The sequence below is a fragment of the Scyliorhinus torazame genome, chromosome 3 (assembly GCF_047496885.1).
Source record: "Scyliorhinus torazame isolate Kashiwa2021f chromosome 3, sScyTor2.1, whole genome shotgun sequence".
In the NCBI taxonomy this organism is placed as follows: domain Eukaryota; kingdom Metazoa; phylum Chordata; class Chondrichthyes; order Carcharhiniformes; family Scyliorhinidae; genus Scyliorhinus; species Scyliorhinus torazame.
Window position 1 is genome coordinate 31,972,491 of NC_092709.1, and position 19,237 is coordinate 31,991,727.

General features: G+C 46.5%; 1 protein-coding gene across 8 annotated transcripts in view; it reads right to left on the reverse strand.

Annotated features, from left to right (window-relative positions):
• Positions 1–19,237, reverse strand: part of LOC140408395 (janus kinase and microtubule-interacting protein 1-like) — a 517,156-nt gene that overhangs the window by 63,618 nt on the left and 434,301 nt on the right. For all 8 annotated transcript variants that reach the window (XM_072495527.1, XM_072495531.1, XM_072495530.1 and 5 more), the window contains one exon: positions 146–214. In XM_072495527.1, coding sequence (XP_072351628.1) covers positions 146–214 — 69 coding nt within the window. The remainder of the gene's footprint in view (positions 1–145; positions 215–19,237) is intronic.

Below are 19,237 nucleotides of genomic sequence, written 5' to 3' on the forward strand. Positions count from 1 at the left end.
TCCAGCAATGATCTGTGGTTCAGTTAATAACATTCCTCGATTAAACTAATTTAACAATTTCAAATCTGTGTACCTCACCACATCCCCACCTTTGAACAGGCCCCTATTATTATTAACCCATGCTAGTTAATAGGCATCAAGGTACCTTCTCAGTCTCCAGGTCCAACATCTTCTGATGAAGAGCAGCCTCTGTACCTTCAATTTGTTTCAGCCACTGCATTTTTCAAGAAAGCACATCAAAGGAGATGAGTCAGTAAGCAATTGGTGTGTATCATGATAGACATAATTAGCTAAGAAGCTAAGGAAATCTGAACCAGGTGATAGAGGCAATATCTGCATCGCAATGGAAAGTTAACTCAAGTGCACAAGACCGGTTCAAGGCTCTAGTTTTTCATTTTGTTCACAGCTTATGATTATGTCAGAGTCAGAGTATAAAGCACTCTTTGTAGCAAACTGCAATCCAAATCCTTTTTTGGAAACATCTAACTTAACTCATACATGTTTAAACTTAAATATAAATAGCTTGTCCTACGAAAGGCACAATCTTCATGAAAAATGCGAATCAAAATTTATATTCTATTGGAAAGAAGATAACTCGGGCATTTCCCCAGCACGATCAGCTGCCCCCACCCGCTCTTAATTCCCTTCTCCCGCAGCCCCCCTCTTTCTTTTCCCCTCTCCCTTTACCTTCCTCCTCCCATGCTCCCACTCCCCTTCCTTCCCCATCCCTCCCCTCTCCATCCTCCACCTTCCTCCTTCCCCCCCTTCGCACCTCACGCCCTCCCCCATTCCCTCCCCCACCCCATTCACCAATGCCAGGACATGACCCCCATCCACCCTCCGGCATGGCCACCCATGCCCCTGTTCCAATATTATGGGACTTGCATGTCAATTTAACCACGATACACTATTTAGATCCAATGAAACCTATAGTGACAATAGCTTGTGTAAAAAAAACTGTTAAAAAGTAATTAATTGATAACTTCCCATTTAAAAAAAATACATCTTTTTATTACAGGCCAATAAAAGTGTCAATTATCCAGACCCTCTAGCTGTCAATTACAGAATGGAAAAGCACTTGAAACTTCTTTATCTTGTGCAAATGAACATTGTGAAATTGACACTGGAGATCAGAGTGCCAGAGCTGTCAAGCAAGCAATATTATCCGGTGGCTCAGTTGTTTCAACATACTAATTGATCTCTTGGCTCTCAACCAAGCCTCATTATGCATTATTAGCTTTGAGCCCAGAAATCCATTAAAAAGTTGAAACAGCTGAGCCCCAGGAAAAAATTGCTTAATTGACAGCACTGGCTGGCTCTCTGGTCTGTTCTGTCACTTGCACAATGTGAAGAGATTTCAAGTGATTTCAGTTTCTGCTCGTGATGCCAAGATGCCCAGGTACCAGGAAGGCACTGCCAAGGGTTGGAGCCTGAGGGGAGGCCATGGCTACGAAAGGAGAGTGAGATGAGGTATGAAGGAGCCAAAGAAAGATTGGGGGAGCAAAGGAGGGGGCGGGTCCTGAAAGGGGTGGGTCCTAAAAGGGTTGGGGTGTGGAAATCAACACAGCCTTCAAAATGGTGTCCCGATCTCAGAGGAGCCGCTCCCACTGGCGTGTTCAGTTCCTCAGTTGCGTAAAAATTCCGTAGTGTGGTCTCGACCGGAGAGAAACTTCCCAAGGCGCAAAAAAACGGCTAAGCGCCGTTGAATAGCGGTCTCCATTGCAACGTTACAACCGTCGCGGAACACCCCTACAAACGTGCCCAATATCGCACTTTGTAATGTTTCCATTGTATCGTGCCCCCAGTTTTTAATTATTTATAATCTCCATCTTGCCTTAATGTTTGTTTATATTTGGCAACAAAATGGCACACTTTGCTTTACACATTGAAATTGCTCACCCATTTGAAAACTATGTTTAATCAACTTCTTGACCACTTCTTAGAAATCAAGAAAGACTTGCACATATATAAACACTTTCCATGACCACCGGATGTCTTGAAGCTCTTTAAAGTCAAATTTCTGAGGTTGTACTACTTGAAACACAGCCACATCACCCTAGAAGCAGCATTGTGATAAAGGTTATGTGATCTGCTTTTGTTGACGTTGATTGAAGGATAACTTCCCAGCTCTTTTTGAAATCTACCCAAACAAGGCCTTAGATTAATGCCTCATCTGGAAGAAGGTACCTCCAAGAGTGCAGCACACCCTCAGTGAGGTCTCAGCCTTGGTTTCTGTGCCCGAGTCTCGAAGTGGGACCTGGACCCTGAACCTTGTGACTTAGAGGCAACAGTTCTACCACATGTGGAGAAGTCGGATCTTCCCTGTAGAATTTAATTCTTAGCTTAGATTTTCCTCTTCTGTTCCACCCAAGTCTGGCACTGAAGCAGCAAAAACGTTAGGGAAACTTTGTATTAAAACCGAGCTTCGTGTATCCATCTCAACTCTTATTTTCCTCCTCCTGCCATTGTTGGGAAACTGCTGGTCACAAATTCACGATTACTTGCCTGATTTCTCTACTTTCCCCCATACCTCCCACCACCCAATCACAAGGACCACCGGGACTCTGAGGTTGTCGCTAAAGGCCCACGGATGTCGGTTTTGGATTGAGAGGGTCCAGTAGGTCTTACTTTACCAGCCCATCAGCTATAATCGACTTGCCAAGTCCAATGCCGAAAAATAAATTTGTTCTTCAGGACTCTTCACTTCAGATGGCCTCCTGTTCTTCTGCAGGAGCCCCACCACCACCACTGCATGTTCCACTCCCCAGCAGTGGTAGGATAACACTAATGACGGGGGATCAGACAAGGAGCCCATCCTGCATCCCTGGCTCAAAATGCTGGAATTCCCTCCTAAATAGCACCGTGAGTGTACCAAAACCATGTACACAGTAGCAGTTCAAAACAGCAACTTAGCTTCTAATGGGCAATTAGGGACGGACAATAAATATTTGCCTCGCCAAAAACACTCACATCCCATGAATTAATGTAACACTCACAACCCAGTAATGGCAGAAGGTCCATCACAGTCAGCAATGTTATGGGCCAGGATTTAGAGAACCCCAAAGTGTATCATGGAGTTCACCTGACCCACAACCTTTAATGGATTGTGGTATAGGGAGCACACGGCTCACTCTACAGGTGTGGTACAGCAGAAATGGATTTTTGTTTAAAGCAAAACAATGTTTATTCTATGAACTCAAGTTACCCTTTTTAAAACATACAGTGAACATCTTAGCAACCATTAAGTCAAATACAATCCCCAAAGACTACAGCCCCAAGTAAACCTTTATGCTTTCCTTTTTAACACCCATACGACTTAAAAACAAAACCTTTATCAGAAGTACATCAGGTTAAAGTCACTAGTGAAAACATTTATAATTCTGGATTCACCAAATTATCAAGAGATAGTCTTTTGATGGCAGAGAGAACAGCAGTACACCTGCTTGGTCTGGCTTCAGCTCCAACACTGAAAACGAAACTAAAACACACCCTGCAGCAAACAGTCTAAAACGAAAGTAAAACGCTGACAGACAGCCAGTTCCACCCACTCTCTGACATCACTGTAGTAGTAAACACCCATTTCTTAAAGGCACTCTCACTACAGATATTTATATACATACCCATTTATAAACACCCATTTCTTAAAGGTACTCCCATATGACACCTCCCCCCAAGAAAAAAAAATAAACCAGCAACTTCAAGATGGTTTCATTTTTCACCTTTTCACCATTCTTTAAGAAATGCACACCGTAAATATACTTTTTTGTTTCAAAAAACAACACAAATAAACAGGTATAATAATATAGTCCATTTGTATTCCGTTCCTCTTCCTCCAACTGAAACTGCTTCCGTTAATCACATTCGTGACAAAGCATCGGCTATCACGTTTTTCATCCTGCCACATGTACTATTTTTAAATGAAATGGTTGCAACAATAAACTCCAGGGAAACAGCCTTGCATTGTTATTCCGGAATCGCTCCAAAAACATAAACGGATTATTATCAGTATATATAATGGTGTCAGACGGATTGCTGATCACATGAATGTGAAAATGTTGCAAAGCCAGCACCAAACTCAAAGTCTCCTTCTCAATCGTGGAATACTTTTCTGGTGAGAATTCAATTTATTTGAAAAATAACCAATAGGCCGCTCTAGCCCTTTGTCGTCATCTTGTAGAAGCACCGCACCGACACCCACACCACTCGCATCAACCGCCACTTTGAATGGTTTCGTATAATTTGGGATGGCTAACACCGGAGCAGTGGGTAACACAGCCTTCAGGCCGTCAAATGCCTGTTGCCACTCCGCTGTCCACTGGAATTTGTTACGCTTCTTGAGCAAGTCCGTCAGTGGAGCAACCACACTGCTTAAATTGGGTACAATTTTCCGGTAAAATCAACTCATACCAAGAAATCGCATTATTTCCCGTCGTGTCGAGGGTACCGGAAACTCCCCAATAACTTTTGTTTTCACATCCCGTGGGAGCATGCGACCCTGTCCGATTGTATGGGCAAGGAAAGTGACTATGGCCTTTCCAAATTCACTTTTGGCTAGGTTTATCACCAAACCCGCCTCCTGAAGTCGATCGAATAACTCCATCAGATATTGCAAATGTTCTGTCCATGCTTAGCTGAAAATTGCCAGATCGTCGATGTATACCGCACAATTGGGTAATCCTGAAACGACTTTGTTAGTTAACCGTTGAAATGTGGCTGGTGCATTTTTCATGCCAAATGGCATAACTTTGAATTGGTATATACCATCTGGAGTCACAAAAGCTGAAATCTCCTTCACCCTTTCGGGTAAAGGTACCTGCTAGTAACCTTTAAGTCAATCAAATTTGGAAATAAAAGCTGATTGTCCCACTTTCTCAATGCAGTCCTCCAAACGTGGGATAGGATAAGAGTCCGTTCTTGTAACTGCATTCACCTTTCTGTAGTCCACACACAACCGTTTGGTACCGTCTGGTTTAGGTACCATCACGATGGGTGAGCTCCATTGGCTGCAACCCACTTCAATTATGCCATTTTTAAGCATACTCTCAATCACTTTGTTAATCTGTGCCAATTTTAAAGGGTTAAATCTGTATGGATGTTGTTTGACTGGAACAGCATTTCCCACATCTACACCATGAATAGCCATTTTAGTACTTCCTAATTCATCTCTACAAACTTGCCCATGTGATATCAATAACTTTTTCAGGTCAATATGTTTTTCCTCTAGAAGGTAACTCAACAATTTATCCCAATTTTTAAGAACATCCTCGTTTACAATTTAATTTGAGGTATGTCAAAATCACAGGAATTGGTTCGTCACTTTGAGTTAGAATCATTAAAACCTCCTCCTTTTTCTCTCCTTCCCTTTCAAAGTACCTTTTAAGCATATTCACATGACACACTCGGTGAGTCTTCCTTCTATCTGGTGTTTTTAACCACATAATTCACCTCACTTAATTTCCTTTCTGATAATTCACCTCACTTAATTTCAATCTGATAAAGTCCACAAAACCTTGCTTTTAAAGGTTCACCTACCACTGATAACAAAACTTAAACTTTACCGCCACAGGCAAAACTACAAACTTTGGATTTCTTGTCCGCTACCCGTTTCATCACATTTTGTGCAACTTTTAAATGTTGTCTGGCCAATTCACCTGCTCTATTTAATCGTTCCCTAAAATATGACACGTAATCCAATAATGTAATTTCCGATTTCTCACTCACCAATTTTTCCTTAATCAATTTAAGTGGCCCTCTTACCTCATGACCAAAATTTAGTTCAAAAGGACTAAATTTGGTTGACTCATTAGGTGCATCCCTAATTGTAAACAGTACGAATGGAATTCCTTATTCCCAATCCTCTTGATAATCTTGACATTGTCCTCAATATTGTCTTTAATGGGACTTCCGGTGATGGCGGGCAGGAGGCGGCCGCACAATGGAGGGCTCCCGGTCGGCAACGGCATTTTCGGGGCTTTAAGCCCGGTCCCAGGGTCCGCGGAGGCGGCAGAAGCAGGGAGAAGGCACGGAGGAGGCACAGTGGAGACACAGGAGGAAAAAAGGAACAAAGAAACATGTCGAGGGTGAGCAAGAAAACGGCCGAAAAAAAAACAGCTGGAGGTCCGTCGGGGAGTGGAAAGGTCACCGCGGGGTCACCAAGGAAAATGGAGGCTGGAGCACCAGGGAAGGCCTCACTGCTTACGGCTGAAGAAATAACTAAGGTGATGGCTGCGGAATTTGAAAAGCAGTTGGCGCAGATTGCGAAATGCATGGAGACGGTGAGGAAGGAGATGAGGGAGGTTTTGAGTGTGCTGGTGGAGGGGGCGGTTTCCCCGGTGAGGACGGAGGTGGCGAGCGCAGTGGCGGAGGTGCGATAGCAAGGGGAAGCGCTGAAGGAAGTGGAGGAGACGTTATTGCAGCACGGTGATTAATTTGCCTCGATGGGGAAAGAGATGCGGATGGTGATGGATACTAACAAGGATCTGCGAGGAAAAATGGAAGACCTGGAAAACAGATCCAGGCGACAGAATTTGAGGATTGTGGGACTTCCCGAAGGAGTTGAAGGACTGAAGCCGACTGAGTACTTTGCTGCGATGCTGGCAAAATTATTGGGAGAGGGGAAGGATCCCTCCCGATATGAACTGGATCGGGCTCATCGGTCGTGGAGGCCTATACCAAAGGCGAGTGAGCCGCCAAGATCAGTGACTCTGTCCTTCTGTAGGTACAGGGTGAAGGAGAAGGTCCTGAGCTGGGCCAAGCAGAAGCGGGTGGTGCAGTGGGCTGGAGCTGGTATACGTGTATACCAGGACATTACGGTGGAGCTGGCAAGGAGGCGGGCTGCCTTCAACCGGGTGAAGAGGGCACTGTACATTAGCAGGGTGCGGTGCGGCATTGTATATCCAGCGAAGCGGAGGGTGACTTACAAGCTCAGGGACTTTTATTTTGGAAAGGCGGAAGCAGCGGAGGAGTTTGCGAAAGCAGAAGGACTGTGGCAGAACTAACAAATTGAGTAATGGCCATGTGCCGATGTAACCTCATGACTGTATTTTCTTCTTTTTTGTATCAATGCGCGCGGGTGTAGAGATTAAAGGAGCCAAGGTGGTATATACTTGGACAAGGGAATGGACGGGACTTTCACTCAAAATGAGAGTTCTTTGGGGTGTAGGTGGATATGCGGGGTTTGTGTGCTAAAAGGGGATCTTTGGGCTTTCCTAGGGCCGGGCAAGTGGGAAAGGGACCCGGGCGGGGGCCTCCATGCTGGCCGGTTTAAGCCGGCCAGTGAACGGGAGTGAGGTGGGTGGAGGGGCTGCGGCTATCGGAGCCTGGCAGAACAGGGTCCGAGTGGTCTAGCCGGGGTGGAAAGTTGGGGGGAAGGAACCGAGGTTGGAAGGAGGAGTTTTACAAGAGGCAGTGGACAGGAGGAGCTGGAGACCTGTGGTGGGGGGTGGGGAGGTGGGGGAGAGCTGTGTAAGATTAAGGGTGACTACGGGTAATCCCGGATTCCTTTTTGCCATTTGTTTATGTAAACATGCGGGTTGAGGTTTGGGGGTTGGTGGGTAGATGGGATCGTTGTTATTATGGGAACTGACATATCTTGCTGATTATTGTTTATTGTTGATGGATGTAAATGTGGGAGAAAATGTGAAAAAGGAGAATAAAAAAAAGATGCCACCTTTCTAACACTCCCTACGATTATCGATGGTATGCAGTTGATTTAAATTGTTTTATTCCTAAGCTATCCAGAACTTCTTTGAATAACCTTGAGGTAAAATTTGATCCTTGATCCGATTGTATTTCTGTGGGTAGTCCATATTTAGTAAAGAATTTAAGTAACTCCTCCACAATCGTTTTCGCTGTAATATTACGTACTGAAATGGCCTCTGGAAACCTAGTAGACACATCCATTATCGTCAAAAGATATTGATCCACACTTTTTGTTTTAGGAAGCGGTCGTACGCAATCAATTAGTTCCGGAGTAACACTCTGGTATACACTCAGATTCCTCTTCTGTGTATGCGTTCTGATACATCCGTTTTATTTCTATATCTTTTTGTTGTAACTCCGCCAATTTTCCTGAACTAAAAAGATCCGCCTCAATCAACCTTGTAAAAGGTTCCTCAAATGCTGGAATGGGTATTAAGTGCGCTGGTTTTTCACTGTTTGAGGTTTCCCTATCACTTGACATGTGTGGCATGATTGACAAATTTAAATACATCTTTTGTAGTCCAGGCCAATAAAAATGTTTCTGGATTTTAGCTTGAGTTTTCCTTATTCCCGAATGACCTCCCACTGGTACCTCATGTGCAACTCGCAACACCTCCTTTCTATACCCTACTGGCAATACCACTTGATGAACTTCTGCCCACTTTTCATCCGCCTGTATATGTAAAGGTCTCCATTTTCTCATCAAGCCATCACTTTTCCGGAGTAACACTCTGGTATACACTCAGATTCCTCTTCTGTGTATGCGTTCTGATACATCCGTTTTATTTCTATATCTTTTTGTTGTAACTCCGCCAATTTTCCTGAACTAAAAAGATCCGCCTCATCCTCCACCTGTTCTTGTTCTTTTTCAATCATCTGATCAAAAATCGTTTCTGATAATTGCACTTCAATGTCATCTTCACTCTTTGATTTCTCCTCTTGTCTTAACCTGTGACTTTGCAACCTTGTTACTACAATATCCGGAAAAATCCCAGGATATTCGTCCTTCAACACTTCAGTTGTCTGATTTTCCACTGGCATATCAACCACAGTAGGCATCACTCCCACCTGCAATCCAGCTATATCATTACCCAAGATAAACTGTATTCCTGGACAAGATAGTTTCTCTATTACTTCTACTACCACTTCACCACTCTTCACTGGACTTTCCAAGCTTACCTTATATGATTGAACACTATTCCTCTCACCCGAGTTCCACATATTACCAACTTTTCTGGCAACATTCTGCCCAAACTACATAACTCCTCATCTCTTACCATTAAAGATTGACCAGCTCCCGTATCTCTTAAAATTGTGACTTCTTTACCTGCTCCTCCTGATACACATGAGTAAACTTTACCCACACAAGTAAATTCTTTAAAGAGATCTGGCATCTTCTCATCAATCACCTCTTGATCAAGCTGGACAATCTTTTGCACCTCCTTCGCTTCACTTGGGCTTTCCTTCACCACTTTAATAAACCCTACTGTCTTATCCTGTTTTACCACATCAGCCTTGCCAGTGCTTTTCTTCAACCACCAACACTGTGACTTTCCATGGCCTAGTTTATTACAGTGAAAACATTTGAAACTTTTCATTTCTTTTCCACCCTCCTGGATTTAAAAAAAAATCTGAGGTACACTCTCCTTATTATCTTCCATCAGATCACCTTTACCTTTACCACTTGAGTATTTCTCATGTCCCCAGTTTCTATCCCTCACAGGCTGAAACTGATGTCGGAAACCAAGCTTTGATTTATGAACTAATTCATAATCATCTGCCATGTCTGCTGCTGATCTCGCAGTTTTAACCCTCTGCTCTTCCACATGAGTTCTCACTACATCAGGAATTGAATTTTTAAACTCCTCCAAAAGCATAATTTCTCTGAGAGCTTCATGTGTTTGGTCTATTTTCAAAGCCTCTATCCACCTATCAAAATTACTCTGTTTGAGCCTATCAAACTCCATGTAAGTTTGACCAAATTCTTTCCTTAAATTTCTAAACCTTTGACTGTAGGCTTCAGGCACTAGTCCATATGCATCTAAGATGGGTTTCTTCACCTCCTCATTTGTCCCAGATACCTCCTCCGGTAGTGATGCAAACACTTCACTAGCTCTACCTACCAGCTTTGTTTGAATCAGTAATACCCACATGTCCTGTGGCCATTTCATTTGTTTAGCTACCTTCTCAAATGAAATGAAAAAGGCTTCTACCTCCTTCTCGTCAAACCTTGGCAATGCTTGGACATATTTAAATAGATTCCCACCAAGCCTTCGACTACGACGCTCTTTCTCACTATCCTCATCACTATTTTCCAACTGTACGTTTCCCTTTACACCTGCCAGTTTTAACCGACTGTCACGCTTCATGGCCATTTTCTGAAGTTCAAACTCTCACTCTTTATCTTTATCCCTGATCTGTATCTCCCTTTCTCTTTCTTTTTGATCTGCTAGGGCTATTCTTACTGTTTTCCTTTCTTCTCTTTCTTTTTCCTCTCTCTCTCTTTCTCTTTCTTTTTCCTCTCTCTCTCTTTCTCTTTCTTTTTCCTCTCTCTCTCTTTCATATTCAAGCTGTATCAATTCTTTCTCATGTTCCATTTCTTAAATTCGTAACTGAATTTTTGCTATTTCCAATGAGTCAAACTGTATCTCAGGTAACTTTAAATGCTTAGCCACCGCCACAGTGACCTCACCTTTTCGCATTTTGTCAGGTAATGTTAACTGCAATGTTTCTGCCAAATCTAACAATCTGCTTTTAGTCTCTGTCCGTAAGGTACTGCGTGTGACCGTCTCCGCCCCCAAAAACTTCTGAGGCTCTGAACGAGCCATTGTCCACAATGCACTTCCTACTTAAACTAAAATACCACACCTGAAAAGCAATATGCTCACCCCTCACTGTCTTTATGTTCACTAAGCCAATCCAATAGATAGACTTTTATCCCAGACGAGCCCTCAATTTGTTATGGGCCAGGGTTTAGAGAACCCCAAAGTGTATCATGGAGTTCACCTGACCCACAACTTTTAACAGATTGTGGTATGGGGAGCACACGGCCCACTCTACAGGCGTGGTACAGCAGAAATGGAAAAGTATTTTTTAAAGCAAAACAATGTTTATTCTATGAACTCAAGTTAACCTTTTTAAAACATACAGTGAACATCCTGGCAACCATTAATTCAAATACAACCCCCAAAGACTACAACACTAAGTAAACCGTTAAGCTTTCCTTTTTAACATCCATACAATGTAAAAACAAAACCTTTGTCAGAAGTACATCAGGTTAAAGTCACTACTGAAAACATTTATAATTCTGGATTCACCAAATTATCAAGAGATAGTCTTTTGATGGCAAAGAGAACAGCAGTACACCTGTTTGGTCTGGCTTCAGCTACAGCACTGAAAATTAAACTAAAACACACCCTGCAGTAAACTGCCTAAAACGAAAGTAAAAAAGCTGACAGACAGCCCAGCTCCACCCACTCTCTGACATTACTGCAGTAGTAAACACCCATTTCTTAAAGGTACTCTCACTGCAGATATTCATGTACATACCCATTTATAAACACCCATTTCTTAAAGGTACTCCCACATGGCAGCAATCAGCAGCCACTGGTCTGATCAGGAGAGTTGAGCACGTAGCCTGCTTGTGGCCAGGAATAAATTGTTGGTTGGCACAGTGTTTACATTATTACTGTAGCACCAAGGATACCGGTGAGAACCAATCAGCATCTCCAGTGGCTCACCATTTCCTCGTTTACCTCTTTGAGAGCTTGGGAGATAAATGCACCGTGAAGCTCGTTAATGTTGTTGCGATGAGGCTGGCAGCGTTGGTGTGGGCAGGTGAACGAAGCTGCATAGCGCACACTTACTGGGGATAGGGTGCTATTCACATTCAATGTAGATCATTCTGCCCAACAGCCCCTTTCCTGTGTTAATGGTACACACGAGCCTCCATCCACCTTTTATCATTGAACCCTATCCTATTTTGTTCTTCCTCACGTGTTTATTGAGCTTCCCCTTCACTCATTTATGATGTTTGCCTCAACTACTCTTTGTGGTAGCAAGTGTCACCTTCTAATCAATCACTCGGATAAAGAGTTCCCTCTAAAGTGCTCTGAAAAATAAACTTTGGGGAAGGGGGGAAATGCACAAATTTTAAAACTCTCCATTCAACAAATTCTGTCACTTGACTTTATTGTACCAGAGTGTGTTAGTGTTACTTCTTAATCGCCACCAATATTGGATTATGTGCAGCTTTAGTTCCGTCAGGATTAAGGAAAAAATTATGTGCGGAATTTTATGCCCTCACCCCAGAGGTGAATTTGGAGGCTGAGAGGGCATTTAATTTGGCGTGAGGGTTTCAGGTTCCCACCTCTACCTCAATTAAGTCCAGAGCAGGAAGGCTCGTGGGGACAGTCACTGCGCATGTAAGGCCCTCATCCCAGCTCTGCTGGTATTCAACGAGTGGCTGGTCGAGCTTGATATTGGGCTCCGCAGGAGGACGAGGCTCCCTCGTTATTAACTGCCTGGTTGAGGGTTCCAGCTTTGGGAAGGTGGGAGGTGGGGGGCAGGTGGCTGGTTGTACTATGTGCCATGCCTTTCCCTTTCTTCCAACCTTTCCCACCTCTCCCAACCAGCAGCCACCTTCCCATGACCTTCGCCCTCACTCACCTGTGACCTAATGCCCTGACTGATTCTGAGCACCTGGCGTTTGGGAGGGTGTCGGGCAATGAAGAACAGCTGATTGGTCTGCAGCTCTCTGAGGGTGTGGTGGGGAGGGACAGGGGTAATTTCCACCCCCATGGTGATCCTGGGGAAGGTCCGCCATTGGCCACTCAAGCGTCTAACTGGTATTTCATACTGTGGGCCTTCCCCAAAGGAGGTGACGCAATGTTCTTGCCGGGTTGCCAGCTTATGGGCATGACACCCGTTGTATGGATTAAGTTCCACCTTATATCGATTGCTATTGGGGTGGGTGATAGCGGAATGGAAACTGCTGCAAGTCACAAAGTCAAAACCGTTCTGATGAAAGGTCAACGGCCCACAGGGTTCATGCTGTTTCTCTCGCCAAAGCTGTTGGCTGAGATGCTTCATGTTTCCGGCGTTTTCTGTTATTATCTCAAAGTTCCAGCATCTACGAGAAACTCTGTGAGTATGTGTAACAGATTTATGAATTCTGCTGAAAATCAAATATAATGGATCAATGATTTTCTGTCACGATTCTCGTAATGTATTTCCACAGCAAACATTCTGGAAGATAACACTGTTGTAGCTTGATAAAATAAACGGCCATAAGAATGCATATACAGTAGTTAGTAATGTCCATCATTACACCAGCACTGTTTACCAGACAGCAGAGTGTTAATCAGATTATTACTCTGCGACTGCAACAACATCCTCGTCTAACGTGTTCTCGATGATCATGACGGTACCTTATTCATTATCAGGAGCTTCAGTAGGAGAAGCTAATATTTAGAATATATGTAATCTGGGACATTCCTAAACATATCCCTCAGCTCAAAATCCCATCACAACGAGCTTTCATTATATAACAGAGGGTATTGTTAGAGCTGGAGTGTATTTTTAACTTTTGGGTAAAGTCAAAGGCTCCTAATTGGGCAAAATTCAACTGCAGTGTCAGAAAAATAAATGGTCCACTTCATGCCAAAGTTGTTGTGTTGCACAGGAGAAAAGGAGATTTCGTAAACTGCATGTCACAGTGAAATTCAAAGCTCGATCCTTTGTTTCCCTAACTTGCTTTGCTCTACCTCGATTATGAGTGATTTAACACACTGAAAATGGAAGTTGTGCATCTGTTTGAAGGTCAACACAGATGGAAGGTGTAGAGGAATCTAACTCTCTCCCTGGCCATTGTCAGAGGTTTAACCAGTTCATTCTCAGTCTTCATGAAGCTAACCTTTCAGCCACATATCCTTTCCATCACTAAGACCACCTATTTCCACCTCTGTAATTTTACTCAATTCCATCCCTGCCTTGACTAATGTTCTGCTGAAAGCACCCTCCATGCTGTTGTTACCTCTAAACCTAACTAGTCCAGTGCTTATACCCCTTCCCTGATTTCGCAGCACATTCCCACTGTAAGCGTCATTGAAAGGTCATTGAAAATTCAGCTGCCAGCATCCTAACTTGCACCAAGACCCGTTCCCCACGACTGACCTACCTTGATTACTGATCTAGCAATTTCTCAATATTAAAGTTTTCTTCCTTGCTTTCAAATCCCTACGTGGCTTTGTCCCTCCTTTTCTCCAGAAGCTCCCCCAGACTCACAACACTCCAAGATCTCTGCTTCTCCAATCCTGGCCTCTCACACATCCCTAATTTTCATCACTTCATCACTGGCAGCCATGCTTTAAGCTGCATCGATCCCAGGACCCAGAAATCCTTCCCCAAAACTCTCTGAATTTATGGGCGCCATTTAACGGGACAAAACAGAGTTGGTGCCGAAAACGACCCCTCTTTCAAACGGGACTTTTTTTTGGCCTCAGCTATGATGCGACCATCAATTCACACGAAGCCAGGAGTAGAAGTAAACTGTGGCTTTAATCAACTAGAACAGTGCCTGCCTGAGACTGATCTGTTACTGAGAGCCGCCTACAGGGCGATTGCTCTTTATACCTCCCCTCAAGGGGTGGAGCCAGGGGCGGAGCCCACACAGGCCCCAACATGCGACATTATGTGTAATACCTTACAATGGTCCATAGGTGGAGCCCACATATGCAACAGCGTAATACAGATATGCACATGGTGAATTGTTACAGCAATGCATTCACTACATTCACCGCCTGTTAAAAAAATTGAAGTCCGGCGCGGGTGAAGGGTTCATAAGTTCAGCCTGTCCGGCACACGGATTGTGCGCTGTGATCGCCGAAGCTCTGGTATCGCAGCTGGCCCGGGCGTCGAACTCAGCCGTGCTGGCATCGGTAGTGAAGTCGCCGGTGCGGGCACAGACGTGGACTCCGGGAGCGTGTCTTCTGGGGCTTCATTCCTGTGGGTCGGTGAAGGGGGAATGGCGGGTGGGAGGGGGTGCGGGTGCCATGTAGGGGCCGTGGGGCGCCGGTCAGCGTAGGTTGGGCGGGGTAAGATGGGGTGGCGGTGGTAGTGGAACCTGCGGGTGCCAGGTCCCGGAGGGAGACCGTATCCTGTCGGCCGTCGGGGTGTTCGATGTATGAGTACTGGGGGTTGGAATGTAGGAGCTGGACCCTCTCGACCAGGGAGTCGGACTTATGGCTCCTGACATGTTTGCGGAGCAGGACGGGCCCCGGTGTCTTCAGCCAGGGCGGAAGCGAGGCCCCGGAGATGGATTTCCTGGGGAAAACAAATAGCCGTTCATGAGGGGGCTCGTTTGTGGCCGTGCAAAGTAGGGACCTAATAGAGCGGAGTGCGTCAGGGAGGACCTACTGCCAGTGGGGAACTGGGAGATTCCTAGACCGTAGGGCCAGGAGGATGGTCTTCCAGACCGTCATGTTCTCCCTCGCCACCTGCCCGTTTCCCCTGGGGTTACAACTGGTAGTCCTGCTCGAGGCGATGCCCTTACTGAGCCGGTACTGCCGCAGCTCGTCCCTCATGAACAACGAGCCCCGGTCACTGTGAACGTACGTGGGAAAACCAAACAGGGTGAAGACGCTATGTAGGGCTTTAATGACGGTGGCCGCGGTCATGTCGACATAAAGGGTTGCAAAGGGGAAGCGGGAGAACTCGTCGATGATGTTGAGAAATTATGAGTTGCGGTTGTTGGAGGGGAGAGGCCCTTTGAAATCGAAACTGAGGTGCTCAAAGGGCCGGGTGCCTTTACCAAGTGGGCCTTATCCAGTCGATAGAAGTGCGGCTTACACTCCGCGCAGATCTGGCAGTCCCTGGTCATGGCTCTGACCTCCTCAGTGGAGTAGGGCAGGTTGCGGCCTTGATGTGGTGGAGAAGCCGGGTGACCACGGGTGGCAGAGGTCATCGTGGATAGCACGTAGTCGGTCATCTTGCGCGCTGGCGCATGTGCCTCGGGACAGGGCATCTGGGGGTTCGTTGAGCTTCCCAGGACGATATACTATATCGTAATTATAGGTGGAGAGTTCGATCCTCCACCTCAAGATCTTATCATTCTTGATCTTGCCCTGCAGCGTATTATCGAACATGAAGACTACCGATCGTTGGTCGGTGACGAGGGTAAACCTCCTACCAGCGAGGTAGTGCCTCCAGTGCCGCACGGCTTCCACGATGGCTTGGGCTTCCTTTTTGACTGAGGAGTGTAGAATTTTGGAGGTGGTGAGGGTTCGTGAAAAAAACGCTACTGGCCTGCCTGCCTGATTGAGGGTAGCGGCGAAGGCGACCTCTGATGCGTCGCTCTCCACCTGGAAGGGGACGGACTCGTCCACCGCGCGCATCGCGGCTTTGGCGATATCCGCCTTGATGCACCTGAAGGCCTGGCGGGATTCAGCCGCCAGTGGGAAGATGGCGGCCTTGATTAGTTGGGGACCCACTGGGCGTAATATGAAAAGAACCCGAGGCACCTTTTCAGGGCCTTGGGGCAGTGGAGGAGGGAGAATTGCAGGAGGGGGCACATGCAGTCGGGGTCGGGTCCTAGAACCCCGTTTTCCATGACGTAGCTGAGGATGGCTAGTCTGGTTGTGCGGAAAACGCATTTCTCCTTGTTGTAAGTGAGGTTAAGGGTTCGGGCGGTTTGGAGAAATCTCTGGAGGTTGGCATCATGGTCCTGCTGAATATGGCCACAGATGGTGACGTTGTCCAAGTACGGAAATGTGGCCCGCAGCCCGTACTGGTCCACCATTCGGTCCATCGTTCTTTGGATGACCACGACCGCGTTCGTGACGCCGAAGGGGACCCGGAGGAAGTGGAAGAGGCGGCCGTCTGCCTCAAAGGCTGTGTATTGGCGGTCCCCCGGGCGGATTGGGAGCTGGTGGTATGCAGACTTCAGATCCACCGTGCAGAACTGATTAACCATGTCTGCAATCTGGGGAAGGGGGTATGCATTGAGGTGCGTGTACCAGTTTATGGTTTGGCTGTAATCTACAACCACCCGGTTCTTTTCCCCGGTCCTGACGACCACCACCTGGGCTCTCCAGGGGCAATTGCTGCCTCGATGATTCCCTCCCGCAAGAGTCGCTGGACCTCGGACCTGATAAAAGTCCTGTCCTGGATGCTGTACCGCCTGCTTCTGGTGGCGACTGGTTTGCAGTCGGCGGTGAGATTTGCGAAGAGCGGGGGAGGGTCGACCATTAGGGTCGCGAGGTTACATACGGTGAGTGGGAGTAGCGGCCCGCCGAACTTCAGGGTTAGGCTCCTGAGGTTACATTGGAAATCCAGTCCCAATAGAAGAGGAGCGCAGAGGTCGGGGAGTACATCTAATTTAAAGTTGGCGTACTCGGCGCCCTGTATTGCGAGGGTTGCAGTAGTGCACCCCCGGACCTGTACCGAGTGCGACTCGGAGACGAGGGAGATGGTTTGATGCGCCGGGAAGATTGGGAGCGAGCAGCGTCTTACCACGTCTGGATGAATGAAGCTCTCTGTGCTCCCGGAGTTGAAGAGGCAGGGCGTTTCGTGTCCGTTTACCCGGACGGTCAACATAGAGCTCCGGAGGTGTTTGGGTCGCAAATGGTCAAGGGTGACCGCGCTGAGTTGCGGTTAGCCAGCGTGGTCGGAGGTGCATGGGCGGTTCCATTTTTTTTTTTAATAAATATTTTATTGAAAATTTTGGTCAACCAACACAGTACATTGTGCATCCTTTACACAACATTATAACAATACAGATAATAATGACCTTTTTTATTTAAACAAGAAAAAAAAAAACAACAAATAAATAAATATTAAATAGCAAAAATAAAAACTAGCCCTAATTGGCAACTGCCTTGTCTCAGGCCACCCCCCCCCCCATCCCCCCCCCCCCCCCCCCCCAAGTCCTGGGCTGCTGCTGCTGCCTTCTTTTTCCCCCATCTATCTTTCCGCAAGATATTCGACGAACGGTTGCCACCGCCTGGTGAACCCTTGAGCCGACCCCCTTAGGACGAACTTAATCCGCTCTAACTTTATGAACCCCGCCATATCATTTATCCAGGTCTCCACCCCCGGGGGCTTGGCTTCTTTCCACATTAGCAATATCCTGCGCCGGGCTACTAGGGACGCAAAGGCCAAAACATCGGCCTCTCTCGCCTCCTGCACTCCCGGCTCTTGTGCAACCCCAAATATAGCCAACCCCCAGCTTGGTTCGACCCGGACTCCTACTACTTTCGAAAGCACCTTTGTCACCCCCATCCAAAACCCCTGTAGTGCCGGGCATGACCAAAACATATGGGTATGATTCGCTGGGCTTCTCGAGCACCTCGCACACCTATCCTCCACCCCAAAAAATTTACTGAGCCGTGTTCCAGTCATATGTGCCCTGTGTACTACCTTAAACTGAATCAGGCTTAGCCTGGCGCACGAGGACGACGAGTTTACCCTGTTTAGGGCATCTGCCCACAGCCCCTCCTCGATCTCCTCCCCTAGCTCTTCTTCCCATTTCCCTTTTAGTTCGTCCACCATAGTCTCCCCTTCGTCCCTCATTTCCCTATATATATCCGACACCTTACCATCCCCCACCCATTTCTTTGAGATGACTCTGTCCTGCACCTCTTGTGTCGGGAGCTGCGGGAATTCCCTCACCTGTTGCCTCGCAAAAGCCCTCAATTGCATGTACCTGAATGCATTCCCTTGGGGCAACCCATATTTCTCGGTCAGCGCTCCCAGACTCGCGAACTTCCCATCCACAAATAGATCTTTCAATTGCGTTATTCCTGCTCTTTGCCACATTCCATATCCCCCACCCATTCCCCCCGGGGCAAACCTATGGTTATTTCTTATCGGGGACCCCCCCAATGCTCCGGTCTTTCCCCTATGTCGTCTCCACTGTCCCCAAATCTTCAGTGTAGCTACCACCACCGGGCTCGTGGTATAGTTCCTTGGTGAGAACGGCAATGGGGCTGTCACCATAGCCTGCAGGCTGGTCCCCCTACAGGACGCCCTCTCTAATCTCTTCCACGCCGCTCCTTCCTCCTCTCCCATCCACTTACTCACCATTGAAATATTAGCGGCCCAATAATACTCACTTAGGCTCGGTAGTGCCAGCCCCCCCCTATCCCTACTACGCTGTAAGAATCCCTTCCTCACTCTCGGAGTCTTCCCGGCCCAAACAAAACCCATGATACTCTTTTCTATCCTTTTGAAAAAAAGCCTTCGTGATCACCACCGGGAGGCACTGAAACACAAAGAGGAATCTCGGGAGGACCACCATCTTGACCGCCTGCACCCTCCCTGCCATTGACAATGCTACCATATCCCATCTCTTGAAATCTTCCTCCATCTGTTCCACCAACCGCGTCAAATTTAGCCTGTGCAATGTGCCCCAATTCTTAGCTATCTGGATCCCCAGGTAACGAAAGTCTCTTGTTACCTTCCTCAACGGTAGGTCTTCTATTTCTCTACTCTGCTCCCCTGGATGCACCACAAACAGCTCACTCTTCCCCATGTTTAA